The following is a 19244-nucleotide window of genomic DNA, read 5'->3' as shown; positions in this document are numbered from 1 at the left end:
TGCCATGCATTCTGGATTCATTACAAATCAACTGAAATATTGCAAGCCTTTTATTCTTTTAATATTGCTGATTATGGCTTACAGCTTAAGAAAACTCTAAAATCCTATCTCATAAAATTAGAATATTTCCTCAGACCAAGTTAAAAAAAAGATTTATAACAGCAAAACAAAATCAAACATTTGAAAATGTCCATTAATGCACTCAGTACTTGGTTGGGAATCCTTTTGCACGGATTACTGCATCAATGCGGCGTGGCATGGAGGCAATCAGCCTGTGGCATTGCTGAGGGTTTATGGATGCCCAGGATGCTTCAATAGCGGCCTTTAGCTCATTTGCATTGTTGGGTCTGGTGTCTTTCAGCTTCTTCTTCATAATACCCCACAAATTCTCTATGGGGTTCAGGTCAGGGGAATTGGCAGGCCAATCGAGGACAGTAATGCCATGGTCAGTACACCAGTTACTGGTGGTTTTGGCACTGTGGGCAGGTGCCAGATCATGCTGGAAAATGAAATCCTCATCTCCATAGAGCTTTTCAGCAGACGGAAGCATGTAGTGCTCTAAAATCTCTTGGTACACAGCTGCATTTACTCTGGACTTGATGAAACACAGTGGACCAACACCAGCAGCTGACATGGCTCCCCAAACCATCACTGACTGTGGGAACTTCACACTGGATTTCAAGCAACTTGGATTTTGCGCCTCTCTTTTTGTGTCTTACCCTCCTGATGGAGGGTGTCAATGATGGTCCTCTGGACAGCAGTCAGATCAGCAGTCTTCCCCATACTTGTGATTTAGTTTACTGAACCAAGCTGAGTGTTTTTCAAGGCTCAGGAAACCCTTGCAGGTGTTTCGAGTTAATTAGACGATTCAAGTGATTTGTTTAATACCCTACTAGTAAACTTTTTCATGATATTCTAATATTTAGAGATAGGATATTTGAGTTTTCTTAAGCTGTAAGCCATAATCAGCAATATTAAAAGAATAAAAGGCTTGCAATATTTCAGTTGATTTGTAATGAATCCAGAATGCATGACATTTTTGTTTTTTTAATTGCATTACAGAAAATAAAGAACTTTATCACAATATTCTAATTTTCTGAGACAGTCCTGTATATGTGTGTATATATAGCCGATAGTGTTAAAAGATCATGAAATAATACATTTTCAAACATTAGGGTGCATCAAGGTTTCTATTGGCTGATCTCAGTCAAAGTTAAGCAAAAGGTGAGCTGGCTGGAGATTGCAATGAATCAGGAAACTATCATCTAATCACATGCACTAAGTGGCCTTTAAAAATGGCAAGTTCCCATTTTTCTCTTGCTGATTCTTAATGCCCACACTGCCTGCTGCCGCAATCTCCTCCTTAAATGATTGATGATGTATTTATCTTGGATTCTTGACCCATGCGTTTCGGGGTAGTTACTCCTCGAATCCTTTTGAGAGCTTCCATTACGTGCAGAGCCTTTTCAAGTTAATCTAACTGTAAACGTGTACATAATTGTCTCTAACTGACCGAGGACTGTGTATTTGTCCCTCATATTTGACTGTGTATTCAAGGTAGAAGGAATCTAGCACAAAGTATTGATGGTTAGATCAAAGTGTTTTTATGTTGTTGAATGTTGTCAGCTGGTACCTGACATGCAGATAGATATTATGTACACTTCTGTGTCAGTCCTCAAAGGGAGTATGGAGAAGGTTAAGTGTTAATGTGGCAACGGTTTGAGGCAATATGTGCTGACAGCTGTGATGAATTGTTTCCAATGTCTTTGTATTACCACTCATCCAATGTTTTGCGCATCATCCCACATGATAATCCCTATCCATACGTAACTACAGCCTATTTTTATTGCCCTCTAAAGAGTGGTAGGATACGTTGTATTCTATATTTCAGCCGTCCTTTTTTCATACAGTATGGTTGTAATTGTGTATTTTAGAGGATCAGAACATGCCATTTTTCAGTCCATTGTTACCTTTACAATATGATGCAATACATACATTCGACAGTTTTATGTCACTGAATAAGCATTTGAAAAGACACAATCTGTATTCTTCAAAATATACACATAACATTAGTTTCTACATGGAGTTTTTATTTTAATAAAAGTAAATGTATCACATTTCCCCCTCCAATCTCTGTTTGTGAAACATCCATTTCCATTTAGTTTGTCCAGGTTAGAGTTGTGATACTTTGTGTTTCCACTGGAGTGCACTCTCGAGTCAGCATAAATAATGTAGTTCTTGAAATTGATGACCGATGTGTTAATCGGCTGGTCTCATTCATTCCACCAGAGCTTCAGTACTAGCTACCATTAGTCTGAGAGCATATGTGTGATGTTTGCTGCAGCTCCATCCACGCAGAGGCATCATTATCGGTTCGGTCCTGGATTGGTAGAGGCCGGCTGTGTGCATGTAGTTTGTTCTTGCTGATGAGGTGTGGAGTTGCTGAGGTCCCATTTTCTCCAATTCTTTTGTTTAATTATAGAGTGGTTGCTAACAGGCAGAAGAGACACGACAATCAAAAAAGGGTTAAATCTCTTCGGGTGTACAGAATGCAGGGAGGACAGGATTATTCACTTAACCACTGTGGCAAGTGTGGATGAGCGCCACCTCTTGCGATAGAGATCAGTCATTTTGCTGCATCAACAATCACTTACAATACAGAGCTGCACGTTCATATTTTAGGAGGTATGAGGGGTGCTAGAGTTCTTAACAATTGTGTATAGAATATTTTAGCGCTCAGAAACTGCTCTAATTATACTTTTTTTTTGAAGAAGAAGTAACACAATACATTTACAATTTGTATAGTCAGTAAATACATGAGTAATTAAAAGACTGAAACAAATAGTTCAGAAAAAGAACAGAGTTTACAATAGATCATAAATAACAATACATTCGGCTGGTTACAGCTGTAGATACATCCATTTATAAATACAGATATTATAAGATCTTTCTATCTGAGTGCTGTGAGGATTTTTTTTAGCTATACTGGCTTCATGAAATATGACAACAAGCACCCGGCCGTGCTTATGTTGGCTGACATGATTGACTTTTGGGAAGTCTTTGATGTTGTACCTTTTATATATAATACTAATGTATAAAGTTAGTAACTTGCTCTCAAGTATGAATTACTAGGCAGTCTTTAAAATGTATTGGTTGTCATGAAGATGTTGTTTTGTTGCTTTGACTAATACACACTAACCAGAGCAGCACACACCAGGTGCAAACCACTTACTGTTCACAAAGTGAGAACAAAGAAATAAGAGCAGGATGTGAAACTGGATAATGTTTCTCCTCGGTGCTAAAAGCACATTTCTTGGCCTAATAAGCATATTGCCATATGGCCTGATGCAGCGTGGATGACACGGCTAGGATCTGCGTGTCACAGTTCATTTGTTCTGGGCCCGGCATCGTCTGGGCGGGGGAGGGGGCGGAGGGAGTCATGGGGCTGTCTGTGTGTGTATCTACTTACATGTCGTATTGTGGGTGCTTCGACTGCAGCGCTGAAGGCTTCCAAATAGAGGGGCTTTAAATCTCCGTCCATCTTCCGCCGTCCGTCTGTTGCTCTTTCCTCTCAGGCGGATGGAGTTTGGATCTTGGTTGCAACCGCAGCACCCTGCACCCACCTCACCAGCACAGGCTCAGCACGACCTGCACTCACAGAGAGGCACGAGACATGAGAGAAGTATAACTTGTTTGTGTGACTGATTCCCATTTTGGGTTTAAAAGTATACAGAGAGAGAATATACAATGAGGGCAATTACATGCTGAGAGCGTGGTGTCACATACAGACAGCCTCATGCACTGATCTAGGTCTTTTCTTGGTTTCATTGTGAGTGAAGAGAATGTTGTAGCATTTTCACCCCAATTAAGATGTCACATTTGATGTATTCAATTTGGGTTTTGAGTCATGACTCCTCTCTGTGTGCTTAATATCCATTTCCGTCATGAACATCTCTGCATCATGTCAAGTTATTTCTTTCTTTCTTTTTATTCATGAAGCATAATATAAGTATATGCTGGATAATAGTTTACCTTTCATTGCTGTTGTCATCTGTAACATTAGTGCCATTTTCAAATTGGATAGTTGCTGTGGCTGTCCTGCTGTTCAGTTCTTGAAGCATTAAGTTTGGCTCTGTTTGACCTGCCCTGCATGTGACAGAGGTGTGGCCACACAGCAGCGTCACCTCTGTGAGATGGTATCTGGCTGAGATGGGAAAAGAAGGAACAAATAAGTCAGAACCTGGGCTAAGAACATATATGCTATAATAACACTGTATTCATTTTGTTGTTGATAAATATACATCCACTCTTAAAATGATTGGATTCTGAAACCTGGGCAGATTTTCGGACACACGTCAATATTTCGAACAGCTTTACCTGCTGTTAGAATAGGAGACGGATGCCGGCTCATCCACCCACCGTAAGTAGGCCATCGACATCTCAGTAGATGGGTGTAGGCTGACCTGAAGTCCCTGTTGAGGGCCCCGTAGAGAATAGGGTTGAGTGCTGAGTTGGTGTAACCTAGCCACAACACAATGGAGTATTCTGGTACTGTGCTTGGGTCTGGATGCTCATTTAAGCCCAACACTGTGAACAGGATGAAGTACGGCAGCCAACACACCACAAAAGCCCCGATCACGGCTGCCAGAGTCACCGTGGCTTTGTGCTCTCGCAGAGCCACTGCTGTTACGCTGGAAACCATAGTGGTACTGGTGGAAGGATTGTTCCTGCAGTTGTAGTTTGTGATGCAAGTGGGTCGGTCACTGATAATGCGTTTGGCCTGTGCCCGTGCAATGCGTAGTATTCGTAGGTACGTCCAGCACATGGCCACCAGAGGCAGGTAGAAAGTGAGAAGAGAGTCTGTCAGTACGTAGGGCCTGTTCAGCTCAAAGCGACATTTCCCCTCCGGAGCCCAGGGGCCGTAGTTCTGCACTGTGCCATTAACAGTGTTCCACCCCATTTGGATGGGCAAGAAAGACACCGCCACAGACACTGTCCAAACACTGGCCATGGCCACAGCAACTCTCCATGGCAACACCAGTGAGGCGTATCTCAGAGGCATGGTCACTGCCAGGTAGCGGTCCACGCTGATGGCCAGGAGGGTGAGGATGGAGGCGGTGCACAGCATGACATCCATGGAGATGTAGAAGTTGCAGAAGGCCGGACCGAGCGGCCACTCGTTGTTGAGCTCCAGGAGGGCGGAGAAAGGGAGGACCAAGAGGCCGAGCAGCAAGTCTGTCACAGCCAGCGACACGATGAAGCAGTTGGTGAGGCAGCGGAGGCGTCGGGAAGCGCAGACAGCGAGGCACACCAGCACGTTACCGCTGACAGTCAGAAGGATGAGGAGGGACAGAGTGACACCCAGCATCACCTGTGACAACATTATCGCTGGTGCTTCACTGGAGACAATCTTGTGATGTCATCGCTGAAACCATATGTGAACCATTGTTATGTTTTCTTTTTGGTTTTATATTAAATGAGATGTCTCCCTTTTTTCCAAAGAGAACATTCTCATTACAACCCTTGGCTTCACATAGGATGCTATCGCATATGATCGTTCAGAGTGTTCCTACTCTCGGTCGTCCATGGCATCGCTGTGGCCTCAACACCATCTTCTATGGCTGTAGTGACACCTAGTGGACAGAGTTGAGACACACAGTTGGTAATGGCATGACCGATTTAGGATGATAAAGAGTTCACTATGAACCCATTTTAATTCAGCCACAACCATTATGTATCATCACAAGAATGCTCTGTCTGCTGTCAGATATAAATGTATTTCTGTTTTTATAATGTTCAGTTATTTCCCGTCAGACGAAAGCGAAGCTGCCATTTCAGACTGTTCGCTAATGGGAATTTAAATATATCTGTAATAAATCCATGAACCAAAACAGTAGTTTGCTTAGCTTAGGCCAAGATGTGCAACTGTGTAAACAGCCAGCGCGATGAGTATCTCTTCTGCTAAAGCTGATCTGAAGCCAGCTCTTGTTTCAGTTTCAGTTATATGATTCACATTTTGATGCAGCAATGCTCTGGAGGGAAGGTTAGGTTTGACTGATGAGATCAGAGAGTAAATAATGATATGATAATAAATACAGTTCCAAATAATTGCCATGAAGAACAAATAGGTTGGAAAACAATCAACATCAACATGATTTCTACCAGTTAGTAGGTAATTTTGACAAAAATAACTTTCTTTTGCCGATTTAATCTTTTGTGTCTGACATAGACTTTGTCGAGAGAGTTTCAGAGTGTTATTTGTCGTATGTGAACTCATTAATGACGTCCCGGCATGAATTTCTAATGTGTGCTTGGCGGAATGAGTGCAACTACTTGATAAGTGAGGATCTGTGTGTGGAGTGCATGTGCTTGCGTCAGTGGGTGGTGGGTAATGTTTGCTCTTCTATTTTCTAACACTGTAATGGACATTGGGACATTTGCCAGATTTTATCAGGAGCCGCTCACTTATCACCTCAAAGAAAGAGAGAGAGACGTGGAGAGGTGCTCATACGCTGGCTTCACAATAAAGACCCAGAAAAAGAGTTAGACTCCATGATGAAAAAAAAGAGCCAGAAACCGAAGAAAGGTTTTAATTATAACTGGGTCGACTGAAACCAGAACACCGTCTCTAATCTATGAACTGTTCTAAAGTTGGCTGCTTTGTTCCGTGGACACATTTGTCACAGACTCATTGTTTTGAACTTCATCCAGAGCAAACACCGATAACACAGCCACTAACTTATGAAGTGCAGCTCTTTATGTTTCACAGAGTCACAGACTGATTGACTAACTGAGACCACACATTTCAAATGTTTTCATCATCAGCATCTGTCTCACACTGTCAACCACTTTCTTGAGGAATGAGTTCTGGCTCGGATTCAACACTCGTCTGTGCGGAATGTCCTCATAAGGACATGTATTACAGTCAATAGAGGCTTTTGAATAACCTCGTCTTAACCCTGGCACATAATGTATATAAGGGTGTGTGTGTGTGTGTGTGTGTTCAGTTGTTATCTGCCTTCAGCCAAATGCATTCGTTTCCCATGTTACGGTGCACGTGTCTGAGAGCGTAACCATATTCGTTTCCTGTTTATTTTTACATAAACATTTGTGTTATAATAAAACTTTTTTAATATACAATCCTGCTCAGCCCGTTATCAAGAATCCCGCGTAAGCACAAGCTTAGTTTGCACAAACAACTTCATCAAGGCGCTGTTAGTCTGCGCAGACAGCACTCTAGGAGAAGGTCACAGTCAAAGTCATTCACCTTTATGTGGAAGGATGATATCCTTCTGAGGGGTCGACTGTGGGTCAGTGGTTAGCTGTGTCAGTCTTTCATTCACAGGGTTGGGGGTTCAATCCCCGCCATAGTCGTTGTGCCCTTGAGCAAAACACTCAACCTTGACTTGCTCCCTGTAGCTGTGTCTATGGTGTATCGCTTTGGATAAAAGTGTCAGCTAAATGACATGTGAAGTAAATAAAGCATCCGTCATTCAGATAGTCTGCTACTTTATTACCAACCATCTGTTTTCTTTCCCAAACTTCTCATTAGTTGTACCCAATGGAAAACGATGGTGAGAGTCATGAAAAGATTTGTCCACCAGAACGTCTCGGGCTCAAGGAAATCTAGGATTCGATGAATAAAGTTTAACAATATTTAATGGAAAAAGTTGAGAGACAATTATCGTTCACGATCGTGGGGCCGGAATGAGACTAACGTCCAGTCTAAATACAGCTCCCGTGTGTATTAGTTTATCTGTCTAGCGAAAAGAAAGCTCTCCATTATAACAACTTCTCTTTTTTTAGGAGGCAGTCACTCCTCTAACACCTCGAAAGATAATAACTCTTCAGTTCAAACAATGCAATACTTTAGTTGGCGTAAGGCTAATTCTCAAGATGGCAGGTTCAAACGTCCGACTTCCAGTCATTTGGACAGGAAGTGTGACGATTCCTTGAGAATTAAACTTATTGTGTTGCCTTCAGAATAAAGGTAACATCTCGGATTTCAACCGGCATCCATTTTATCTATCATCTCTAAACAATGAACTAACATTCACCCCATGCATCATGCAGATAATTGTTACATTTGTCATTACATAGTTATAATAAAAACAGTGTCTACCTCTTATGCTTTACAATACATTCACAATAAATTCAGCTTAATATTCTTAGTGTTTATTCCCTCTTAATTATCATATTTTTTATTCATTCATTTAAAAAAAAAAAAAAAAGACTTCCTTTATGTACATATGCAAATCAAAATAACCTATTACAACTCTACAGCCACTACATCTGCATATGTTACCAAAGGCACACAGTTGCACACAGTTGCATGTCGACTTGCATGAACACACTAACCCACAACCTGGAATGTTTGTCTTAGTAATGGATTTTGAGGACTGTAATGGATTATAATGACTGTTGAGGGCTGTTTTTTCCACAGGATATAAAGGTTGTTCTACTTTCTGTGGTTTTCTGCTGGAGATTTCATGTTTTCAAGAGACAACACAAGGTCGCATGGATCTGTTGTTCTGAGGGCCGTGCTTTAAGAGGTCATCCTGGTCTATCTGTGTGTAGCAGATGGAGAAATTATATATGAAGTAGTTAACCTCAAGAAACTCCTAAACAGCGTCCTCTCGCTGTCACCTATCTTTCAGCGTAAAACAATGGAAATGAGCTGGAGAGGCTTCAATCTGCGTCATCTAGACCTTCCATTACTCAGTAAGTGCTCCGGTGAAAAGAGCTCGATTTGGGTATTGAGATAAAAGGCCGGCAGAAAAGAACTTGGAGCAGTGTCTGTTTCCCAGACACAGCCTGAGCTCAGAGATGAGTAATGAGGTTATTTACCTCTCAGCTGGGACTCTTGCTTGATTTGAGATTCTCCAAATACCAAGTACTCATTCTGTGACCTTTCTTTTTTACCAGCCAGCTGTGCCCTTTTTAGAGATACATATATATGTTCTTCTTCAGATCGATCATTAAGTAATCATGTATATTGTCAGAAATGCAATGCATTGTGTTAAAATGTGTTCTCACCGAGGGAATTGCTTAACTCTGCCCCACTGAAATATTGTAATACATGGTGTCAAATTCACTTTTCATGTGATTGCTGCAGATTAAGTGCAGGAAATAACCCATTCATTCATTCAGCCCATTCAAACTCAATCACAAGCATATCTGCCTCCTCACGGTTGTTGGGAGGTTTGGCAAGATGACTCACTGCAACACACCACTTGCCATGTCTCTGCACTTCTGCTGAAACGTGTGGAGAGCTTTGTGTCAGCAGTACTGCCCGGCCCAAGTACACGCAGTGACGCCATGCATTTAGTCACGTGGATTGTTTGGCAGTTTGGTCAACTGCAGAGTGTACGCGGCAGTGGATCGTATTCATTATGCCATCTTCTGAACTCTTTAGCAGAGCTGTAGATTGTTTTTTCTAGATGTACTATTGGCCGATAAAAAGACCAGCAAGGAGTTTTTATGACGCCAATAAACATGTATTTACTGAGGACTGTTAGAGTGAATCGGCCCAATGATGTCCCTGCATGCAGCGGCCATCACAGCGACATAATGCACTCAGACATCTGAATGCTTGATTTATTCTGATGTAATTCAATTGAGCAAAAAATACTTGGCTCACTCCCTTCCCCTTTTCAAATAAATCTATAGCGGCCTTCATTTTTTTGTGTGGATGTGCCGTGGATGTGAGTGGGTCTGTGTGTGTGTGCGTGTCTTCCTGTTCGTCTTTGCGTTGTCCTTCACTAAAAAACCAGGAGAGAGAGAGAGAGAGAGAGAGAAAGAGAGAGAGAGATGTGGATGGTGGGTTGCATGGTAACAGTTGCGTGTCCTGACCAGCGGAAGGAAGCAGTGGAATCTTGACGAAGCGTGAAAATGAAACTATCTTACAGGTACACAGACAGCTTGGGGGGGGGGGGGGGATACACACACTTTAAGTTTTAAATGTAGGTCCCACAGGGATAATGGATTGCCCTCAATGTGTCGTTCTTGTCCTCACCACACCTCTGTCATGTCAACATTACAGCTTCTGGATGCAGCAGCTTAACAGGTGTAAATATTTTTAACAGGTGTCACTATTGCTCTGTCTTTTCTGAAAGTTGCTCTTTCGGGTCGCAATTTAAACCTGGAACCAGAAGGTGTGTGTATGGTTCACTGACACATCCTCTCTTTTCTGCTGGCTGCTTTAGCTGATACACACATTGCACATTGGCTTGTGTTGCTCATTTGGTTTAACCTCCACAGTTTAAGCTCTAAAAGTAATGATGTGCAACATTTTGATTGCGCTACATTATTCTTCTACTCACTTTTCTTTAGGTTGCTGTCTTGATAATGATTTAGTGTTTCTTGCTTTAAATATCTGACATCAGATATTACTTCTGCAGGTAAAGTATGTGGTCAGCATTAGAAATCATTAGCATATAAAAATACAAAGCATTTAAAATATAAAAAGAGAACAAGCTACAAAAACTGTATCAATATAACGGTGACGTTTAACTTCAAAATATGTCTTGTAGCAACCAGTAAAATATTAATTACACACAGCATAATCTCACTTCCTCATTTTTAGTGCTGATTAAATGACCCCATTGTATATTTGTCTTTGTGCAGAGTTCACATGCTCATACCGGGCTCAGGATCGACTCGGTTGAACTCTCCACAACCACAAAACAAGGAATTTGAATATAAGAGATAGGATATAAATAAAAAATAATAAAAACATATTTTTCCCACTCCTGAACTGACACACCTTCAGAGCAGGAACTGGTGCTATGAGTCTGGTCAGGACAAGGTTGAATGTCTTACTAACCCATCACAGCCTACTGCCTCACTATCTCTATCTTTCACTTGATAACCATGTTTTATTCCCTCTAATATTCTTGTTTGGCTGCTGAAATGCACACCAGCAAATCAATGCAGACTCAGAGCAAATATTGAGTTAAACAACATAAATGCTGTGAGACCACAAACACAACTCATTCAAATTGTTAACATTAAATCTATTCAGCAATTATAAAGTGGGAATTTATCAACTCACCTCCGTGCTGCTTTTCTCTTCTGAGACGACTGCCCCCGCTGCTCTGCTCTGCTCCCTGAGAAGGGAGGGAACCACAGAGTCTCTCTCTCTCTCTCTCTCTCTCTCTCTCTCTCTCTCTGTGTCTCGGTTAATTTGCGTTTGAAATTATTTTAATAGCTCTTCCATTCTCCAATCATACCTTCTGACTTGCATGTACAGCTTCTCGGGTTACTGCTTTTGGAGACTGGGAGGAATAACCAAAGCAACCTGTTGCTTTCAGTCTTACTGGAATCGCTGGCAAAAAAAAAGGTCCAGTTTGCAGTGACCAGGGGCAGAAACACCGGAGGGCATGCATCACTTAATGTCTTTTAAGATGTTCTTTGATTCATGTCTCATGCTTACACAAATACCACTGCACTCTACACTTTAAACAGTTTAATAATTCTTTAGCGCTTCATGGACAGATGGATGGCTTTTGGGGAAGTCTATGAGAACTGGCTCTTGTTGCACTGGCTTGACTTTAATGACTCGAAAGGTCACAAAGATTTCTCAATCAATCTCTCTATTTCTGGTGTAGCCTTTTACTCAGCCTTCGGATCTATTTTTCATGCGCCATGGCCCCTGGTGTGACTTCTCTATCATGACTCTAAAGGCATCTCCTGGGTAGCAGGCTGACATTCACAACTCATTATTACATCTCAGAACGTGAGTCTATTTTTGCTTCCCTGTTCCTTATCAATCTCACCTCTGTGTCTTTGGCTCTGTCTCAGTTTCTGTGGCCTTGTTCACATCAAAGCTAATGCTAAATTACATATTCTTTTTTAAATCTTTTTTTGTGCATTTTCCTTCCATTATAGACTCCGCCTGCTGTTTCTTTTTAATCCTTCGTCTATCGCTTCATCTATGGTTATATCAGTCAAGTTTTTTTTCCATGCACCTTTTAGCTCCACCCTTCTTTCTCCTTGTGTCACAGCAACAAGGTTCCAGTTTTGTTCCACTACACAGAACTATGCGATAACATATCTTTCTTAATCATTTCTTTCTTTCGTCTGTCCTCCTTTCTTCATCCAGCTGTCTGTCTTTCTATCACTCTTCCTTTATAAAGCACCTGTTACTGATATATGTTCATATTGGGTGGTGTTTCTATTCTCACCTTTCTGTCAGTGTTGAATCCAAATCCAATCCATGTATTGGCGTTTTCATAACAACATGCTCTCTGATGATACCTTTGGCTCTGCCACCTCTGGGTCGATACTGTCATCAGTGATATATTTAATAATTCCCTTTATAGTTGGGTGTTACTTCACTTTGACACCTTTGAGCGAGAGTGTTCACATCCAAGGCAGAGTATACGGAAAGGGGGCATGTATTTGTCTGGTAGTATGAAAAAGGCAGTTGGCAGTGAAACCTCAAATACCATTAGCATTGCAATTTAAAATCTGCCATATATTGATAAGATAAGATGAGGTATTGCCAGGGGAATAAAACAAAAAGTGAACAATTATTTAGAACTCTCTACTACCCTCCGTTGGATATGCAAAGTATTGACATCGTTTCTCGAAACAATATATTTGTTAGTGTGTGTTATTGTTTTGGCCACAGGAAAACAGACAAGACAAATTTAGCTGAAGAATAACTTATAGCGGCTGCATGTTGCATACTGTGTAGTTTCACACATGCCCCACAGCGACGTGTCAGCACTAAATAAGGTCTGGCTCCACCAGTTATTATTCTGCTATGGAGGGTAATAAAAATGTTTTGGCTTGTTTGTATTTCTTTAAACCAATCACAAGTATCTGAACACATGATGCAGCGATGGTGCCTTTGCAAAACAGATATAGAGGTGAAGTTCCGCCTGTCCTGATGGGAATTTATTTTGGAACAAATTGGTACGGTAGTGACCAAAGACAAATATTAGTTTTTATCCTGTTTGAATTGTGGCAGAATTATACATATGCTGTTAGTTTAAATGATAAGGTTAGAAAGTCAAGCAAGTCACACAACTGTTGAAGTATAAAACTAAACAAATATCTAATTAGTGGTAGAAAGACTTCAAACCCAAAAGGGGCTTCAGTGACATCTCTGACTGAAGCTATGATGTCTGTGTGTTTCCTGGGATGGATGCAAACAATATATCCGTCGCTTCCCTGCTGATAAAAAAACTAAACAAGAGTTGCTATAAACACATAAGATACATTTGGGCATAAAACACAAGTCCCCTTTAACTTAGGTTAACAGTCATGCTAGTGTTGGTGTGCAAGACATGAGATGTTGTTAAATGGTAAATGGACTTGTACCTTTATAGTTCTTTTCTAGTTTTCCAACCACTCAAAGCGCTTTAGCACTCCATGTTCATTCACCCATTCACCCCCATGTACACACTGATGGCAGCGGCAGCGGAAAGGGAGGACAGAGCCAGGTCAAATACGTAGCAATAGCAGGCTTATACTCACAGTTTACATCCGATAACAGGACCCATGACAGAAAACGATTACTAAATTATGCTTTAACATACACATTAATTAATGTGTAGTGGCGCAAGCTTGTCTCTTTAATTCAATTCAATTCAATTCAGTTCATTTGTATAGCCCATTTTCACAAATTACAAATTAGTCTCAGAGTGCTTTACAATCTGTACACATAGACATCCCTGTCCCCAACCCTCACATTGGATCAGGAAAAACTCGCAAACAACCCTTCAAAAACCATCTGCTAATCAAATGCTGCTGATGTGATGATTCATCTTTGCTGTTCGTCTATCAAGTTTGGACCTCCTCATTGGGAGGGAGCCAACCTGCAAAGCAACCTTTTATATCACAACTGCTACTTCATATATCATGTAGGCCATCCAAGAGAAATATTGGCTCATTGAAAGTGCTAAGAACATGAAGGGTCACTGACAGTATATGTACTGTTCTTGTGTAAACAAGAGATACTGATAATATTTATTATTATTATTATTAATAGTAATACATTTGATTTCTATAGCACTTTTCATAAGACTCAAAGACACAGATGCGTTCCACACTGTTTAGATGTGCTGACTGAAGTCATCCAGATGTCCACTGAAGGACACTCAAGTGAGACTCTCGTTGAACTCTTTACCATCAGGGTTATAGGCAAACTTTTAGAAATTAGTTCATTAAGGTGGCCAGTGGAGTTTCTTCGAAACAAACACACGTTATATTCAGTGTTCCTCCCCAAATACCATTGTCTGTATCATTAAAGCTCAAACTAAAGTTGTGAAAGCATTTTCTTTCTCTCAAAAAGCTTTAGGAATTAGAGATTTAACTCCCACATTGTTTACATCCATGTTTACTTTATATTAGTCTTTTTCTACCCACAAACAATACAGGGACTCACTCATGGAAAAAAGCTAAAAAACACTATAAAGGGGAAGAAACTCAACAGGGACCCTTGATGCTGGTGATAAAACTTGTAAGGATGACTGTTTTTTCTTTTAGAAATGCATCGTTTGAATGCTAAATGTTACTATCTTATCCATACTTTAGTAACAAATAAAACATGTTCCTTCTTATCTAGACTGTAGTTAATCTCACAAGAGAGTGCTAATACTATTTATTCTGTCAACTTTCAGCTACCCTGGCAACATCATCTAAAGGAGATACAGGGAAGGAAAACTGTTTTACAATTAGTTTATTCTTAACCACTCGACAATTCTTTTCACTATCGATATATTTGGTCAAATCAACAGTCCAGATGCTGTTTGAGCTGCTGCTGTAATACGTCTTACCATTATCCAGAGTAACTTCTTCTTACATACGCATTTTATATTCGTACTTTTTTAAAAGTATCTTTTAGAAGCATACAATATGTAGTAGTATGGTGTTTAACCATCAGATTTGATCTTGGTGACTTCTACTTGTCAATCTTGTGGAGGGAGGAGAGGTGAGTAAAGTTATTCATACAGGAAGACAACATCAAGCCATATCGCCTGTGATGCTGCGTCTTACAACTTCAAACACTATGGATTTCATAAGGTTGAGGGATGACGCATAAAGAGAAGAGGAGAGGGCACACAGGGTGAGCCGGTAAACTATCGATTGAAGTTATACAAGGTTCACCGACTTTGTACTCATTTTGATCAGATTTTATAACTTGGATGACAAATATAATGTATGTGCTGTTTCCATCACCGTTCAACCCCGACTGCAACAATAACTGTACAGTCAATTATAATACAGATAAGTCCAAATGAGCAAAATGGAGACATCGCACACTGTGCAGGCCTGTGGGCGTCAACAGGACTCCACCTTGTCACACTTACTCACTCACTTCCCCTTAACGGCCTGCAGTCAGGAAGAGAAGACAGACAGAAGAGGAAGAGAGGCAAAGGGGGATGGGCCTGCTGCTTTCATTTGAAGTAAAGAAAAAATACAGAAGTAAAGCAGGCACTCTTCTTCATAGAACACACACAGAGAGAGAGAGAGAGAGAGAGAGAGAGAGAGAGAGAGAGAGAGAGAGAGAGAGAGAGAGAGAGGACTCGGAGGTGAATTAGAAAGACAAGACTCAAAATAGAAAGTAGGGCTACATGCAGTCATGGCTCCTTGGACGAGGACCACCACGGAGCGGTATGGTGTAGGTAAGTCGGTATGAGCTCACTTGTGTTATGTGTGTGTGTGCATACATGTTTCTATCGTGTCTCTCTATTTACTCGTGCTATGAATAAGAATGAGACAAATAGATGGCCATCACTTCCTGCTTAAGAGGATGTGAGCAGGTGCGAGCGGCCTTACATAACTTTAGGATGTAAACGTCACATGTAATTCCCTCCCAAGAACTTAAAGCCTAAAATCATATTCACCGTTTACTCTCAGTACAACAGAACGTATAAGATGTAGTGGATTGTTTGTTAGATTAAATCATATTTTAAGTTGCAATCCATCCTAAACTGATTGAAAAAAAGAGTGGCAGCTTGTAGGACATCTTAATGCATTACACTACGCAGCTCACAGACGCAAGAACATGTCATTTTTAAGCATTTAAGGTGAGATTGCTTTTGGCACCAGATGGGTAAAGCTCAACTTCTCACTACGACATGTTGTTTATCTGCTATGTGGGTTGAATATGGCTTGATAGCTGATCAGCATGTGTTTCCGTTAGATATGGAAGACAGACACAAGCTTAACAAAGAACACTGATTTCCAACTTCAAATAGAGAACATACTATTCTGCCTTCTTGCAAACGATGCATTGATTTATCAGTTCTTCGGCATATAGTTTGCATTGGAAGTGAATGAAGACAATAATTTAAAACAATAAGTCTTTCTTCCGCTTTATATCTTAAGATTGATGTTGAAAATGGAAATGTATTAATCTTACATTTGTAATCAATCACTAATAAGATTACTCAAAGAATTGTTGTTTATCTACAGTATCTAGACTGAATTTCTTCCTGGTCTGTGTAAGACTACAACAGAGGAAGTGGAGGAAGAAGGAGCGACGTATTTTCTTTTAAGCCATACATAGAAAAACTGTTAAAACCACAACATTGTATTGGTCCAGAAATAATCTGTAACCTTTTCTACAGTCAGAAATATTAGCTTTCATTTGGTGTATACGTGGTTGTTTCACTCAGCGATGACATATAGGAAGCAGCAAAGCAAGCATGTGAGCTTGTTCAGATGACAGCTTCTGTAAGGGTTACAGGGACTGGAACCCAAAAGCACGACACAAAAACAGGAATGCAGGAGGAGGCTTTTTACTTAGTGATTCAGGCAGGGTCAAAACCGGGTGGTCCGTCAAACAAGGCAACAAATCCAAAAAGGGGCAGGCAAAAATCTTAAGTCGGGTCAACAGGCAAGCAGGGTCGTAACGGGCAGATCAGAGTTAGTATTTTGGAATTCGCTGGAGAGTTTGGCAATGACACACAAGACAATCTGGCAGAGGACAAGTGGAAGTGAGGGAGCTAAATCGTGAGGGATTAATGAGGGGATGGGCTGCAGGTGAGAAGGGCGTAAGGACCAGGTGAAGGGAATGAGACAATCAGGTGAGGATGACAGGATCTGGAATGACAGGAGAGTTCATTAAGCATGCAAGCAGGATTAATTTAACTATGACCGTGGGGAAATCGTGACAGCTTCACTACGACGCATATTTTCTGCAACAAACTAATATCAATGCACTCTTTGCAGGGAGGCAGCGTGCAGTAGTTACGGCTCCTTTGCTCTGCATGCCACGCTGCTGCATCGCTTATTCCTGCGAACACCCGTTGACACCACTGCTTGTACTCAATTATGCAGTAAATCTATGGCTGCTAATGAGAAGTATAGCCTTTTGATTATGATTTCTGCAGTTTGATCAGTATACTGATCAAACTGCAGAAACATTGTTAGGTTAACTATTTAGTCCATATAGAATCTACTCTTACAATGTCAATAAATAGTGAAACATTCATAACATTGTGATCTAGTCCATTTGTTTGTTTTTTAATGGATATTTTATTGAAGGTTTTAATAAATTCACTTCCATCTATATTGATTTAATTAAAATTCGTTTTAAATGTAATTGTAATGGTTTTCTTTGAATTGACTGATTTGAAAGTTGCCCGTTACGGCCAAAATAATAAGAATATATGATCAACCTGGCCTACCGCAGCAAAAAGAACAACACTCCTAAGGTCCCTGTCTAGCCACTAAGCAGGAGAAAAATAGAAACTACAAAAATGGCGGAAAACCCTCACACAGCTTTCCCCAAAATGATGCACATGGTAGCCTGCACTCAGGCACCGTCACACAGCCGGTCCGGCTGCTCGGAGAGAAGAGAGAAGAGACAGAGAGGAGCGCTGGACCTGGGAGTTTATATATCAGCTTTTTGGCTGAGTGACGTCCCTCAAATGGAGCTCCACTCGCGCTAAACCTGAAACAGATAGACTCCGCCCTCTTATCTGTTTCAGGTTAACTCAGGGGGCGTAACAGAGACGTTTCAGATTGCTCGTTTTTCTGACCACCAACGATCCCAAGCTCAAGGATACGTAGTTTATATTTCATGTGTCACAATTTGAAAAGGCAGAAACCTGGCGATGTTTGGCATTATGGGTTCACAAATTACTTAGAGTTATATTCTTTTAATTGAATACCATAATTATTTTAGCTCAGTGTAAATATGTTTTAAGCAAGCTGGCCTGCTAATAGTCCATTTAGTGGCCACGTGCTGTTTTGGTTCACTGAGGGAAGAGGCCTGGAAAAAGGGAGGGAAGAATATATGCAGGAATAAACCAACAGGTTGTGGATCTGTTGCTGACTGTTGTGATTATTTCCTTTTTAGTCACGTGGAACTTTATCGGCAACGGAGAGACGCAGCTTTCCCTCGAGATCGGAGATGCGGTCCAGATCCAGGAGGTCTGCGATGGTGAGAATATTTAAAACATAAAGATTGGAAGTATTATTATGAACACTTATGTTGTACGTAATCTTTCCATGTGGTTTTTTTCCCTCATGTTTCTTTAAGATATGTTAATATGTTGCATCATTAGATGTTGTTTGTTCTTATAACGAGGTCGTTATCAATCAGCCTCAACGAAAATCAATGGTAGGCCTATTGTCGAAATGACAAAAGTTGGTGACTACTTACAGTTTTAATAAAAAATATTGTTTCTTTGTTAAAGTAACATATGTTGTATGTCTGCATTTCTTGTCACTCCTATTTTATGTATTTCACATAATCAGATAATTAGACATGTTAATAGAACGTAGGCCTTCGTAGGTTTTATTAATGTACCAGTATGCATCATAGTTTTGCTCTAGGTTTCAGTCCGTCAACATGAGTGAACCCCACAGGCCTGCACATGAAGACGTGTCAATGTGGCAGTAAGGTAACATCAATTTGTCTTTCAGGATGGTACAGAGGCTGCTTGGTTAGGAACAATGCCCAACGGGTAAGACCTCACACTCTCCTGTTTTCTTACACTCGACAGACAGCGCATCATATTAATTTTAAGGTGAACATAACACAACCACTTTTATTCAACTGGGAGATCTTCGTTTCTTATTTTGTGGATAGGAAAGGTGAAAGCTACAACTGATAAGTAGTTTTCCCTGATCTCCCTCCTGCATATTCCTCTCCAGGGAGCGTTCCCTGCCAGTTATGTTCATCTCAAGGAGGTCGTCATTGAAAAACAAGGGTGAGTGTATTTAAAAAGTCTTTATCTGACTCCAAACGTTTTTTTACTTTATGTTTTCTTTGTTGTGTG

At 40.7% G+C, this 19244-nt stretch overlaps 2 protein-coding genes across 4 annotated transcripts in view; one reads left to right on the top strand and one right to left on the bottom strand.

Moving 5' to 3' along the window:
* Positions 1-1031: 1031 nt before the first annotated feature.
* hrh2a (histamine receptor H2a) lies at positions 1032-11126 on the bottom strand. Of its 3 annotated transcripts, none has more exons than XM_056440027.1 (5): positions 11054-11126; positions 4378-5633; positions 4033-4204; positions 3470-3648; positions 1032-2490 (listed from the first exon to the last, which is right to left on the bottom strand). In XM_056440027.1, the coding sequence occupies exons 2-4, from the start codon at positions 5381-5383 to the stop codon at positions 3639-3641; spliced, it is 1188 nt and encodes a 395-aa protein (XP_056296002.1). In that variant the 5' UTR covers positions 5384-5633; positions 11054-11126; the 3' UTR covers positions 1032-2490; positions 3470-3638. The 3 variants fall into 3 exon arrangements, with proteins under 3 accessions (XP_056296002.1, XP_056296003.1, XP_056296004.1); XM_056440028.1 differs by lacking the exon at positions 11054-11126 and adding an exon at positions 10323-11003; XM_056440029.1 differs by lacking the exon at positions 11054-11126 and having other exon boundaries at positions 4420-11006.
* A 4424-nt stretch (positions 11127-15550) lies between these two features.
* The window catches only part of LOC130210182 (dedicator of cytokinesis protein 2-like), a 109375-nt gene continuing 105681 nt past the window's right edge, over positions 15551-19244 (top strand). Inside the window, exons 1-4 of the mRNA XM_056440185.1 lie at positions 15551-15635; positions 18320-18403; positions 18889-18929; positions 19120-19175. Of these exons, the coding sequence (XP_056296160.1) occupies positions 15593-15635; positions 18320-18403; positions 18889-18929; positions 19120-19175 (224 nt within the window). The 5' untranslated portion in view covers positions 15551-15592. The remainder of the gene's footprint in view (positions 15636-18319; positions 18404-18888; positions 18930-19119; positions 19176-19244) is intronic.

Source organism: Pseudoliparis swirei, chromosome 19 (genome assembly GCF_029220125.1).
Source record: "Pseudoliparis swirei isolate HS2019 ecotype Mariana Trench chromosome 19, NWPU_hadal_v1, whole genome shotgun sequence".
In the NCBI taxonomy this organism is placed as follows: domain Eukaryota; kingdom Metazoa; phylum Chordata; class Actinopteri; order Perciformes; family Liparidae; genus Pseudoliparis; species Pseudoliparis swirei.
Note: the sequence above shows the minus strand (reverse complement) of the source record. Positions and strands in the feature narration are given on the sequence as shown.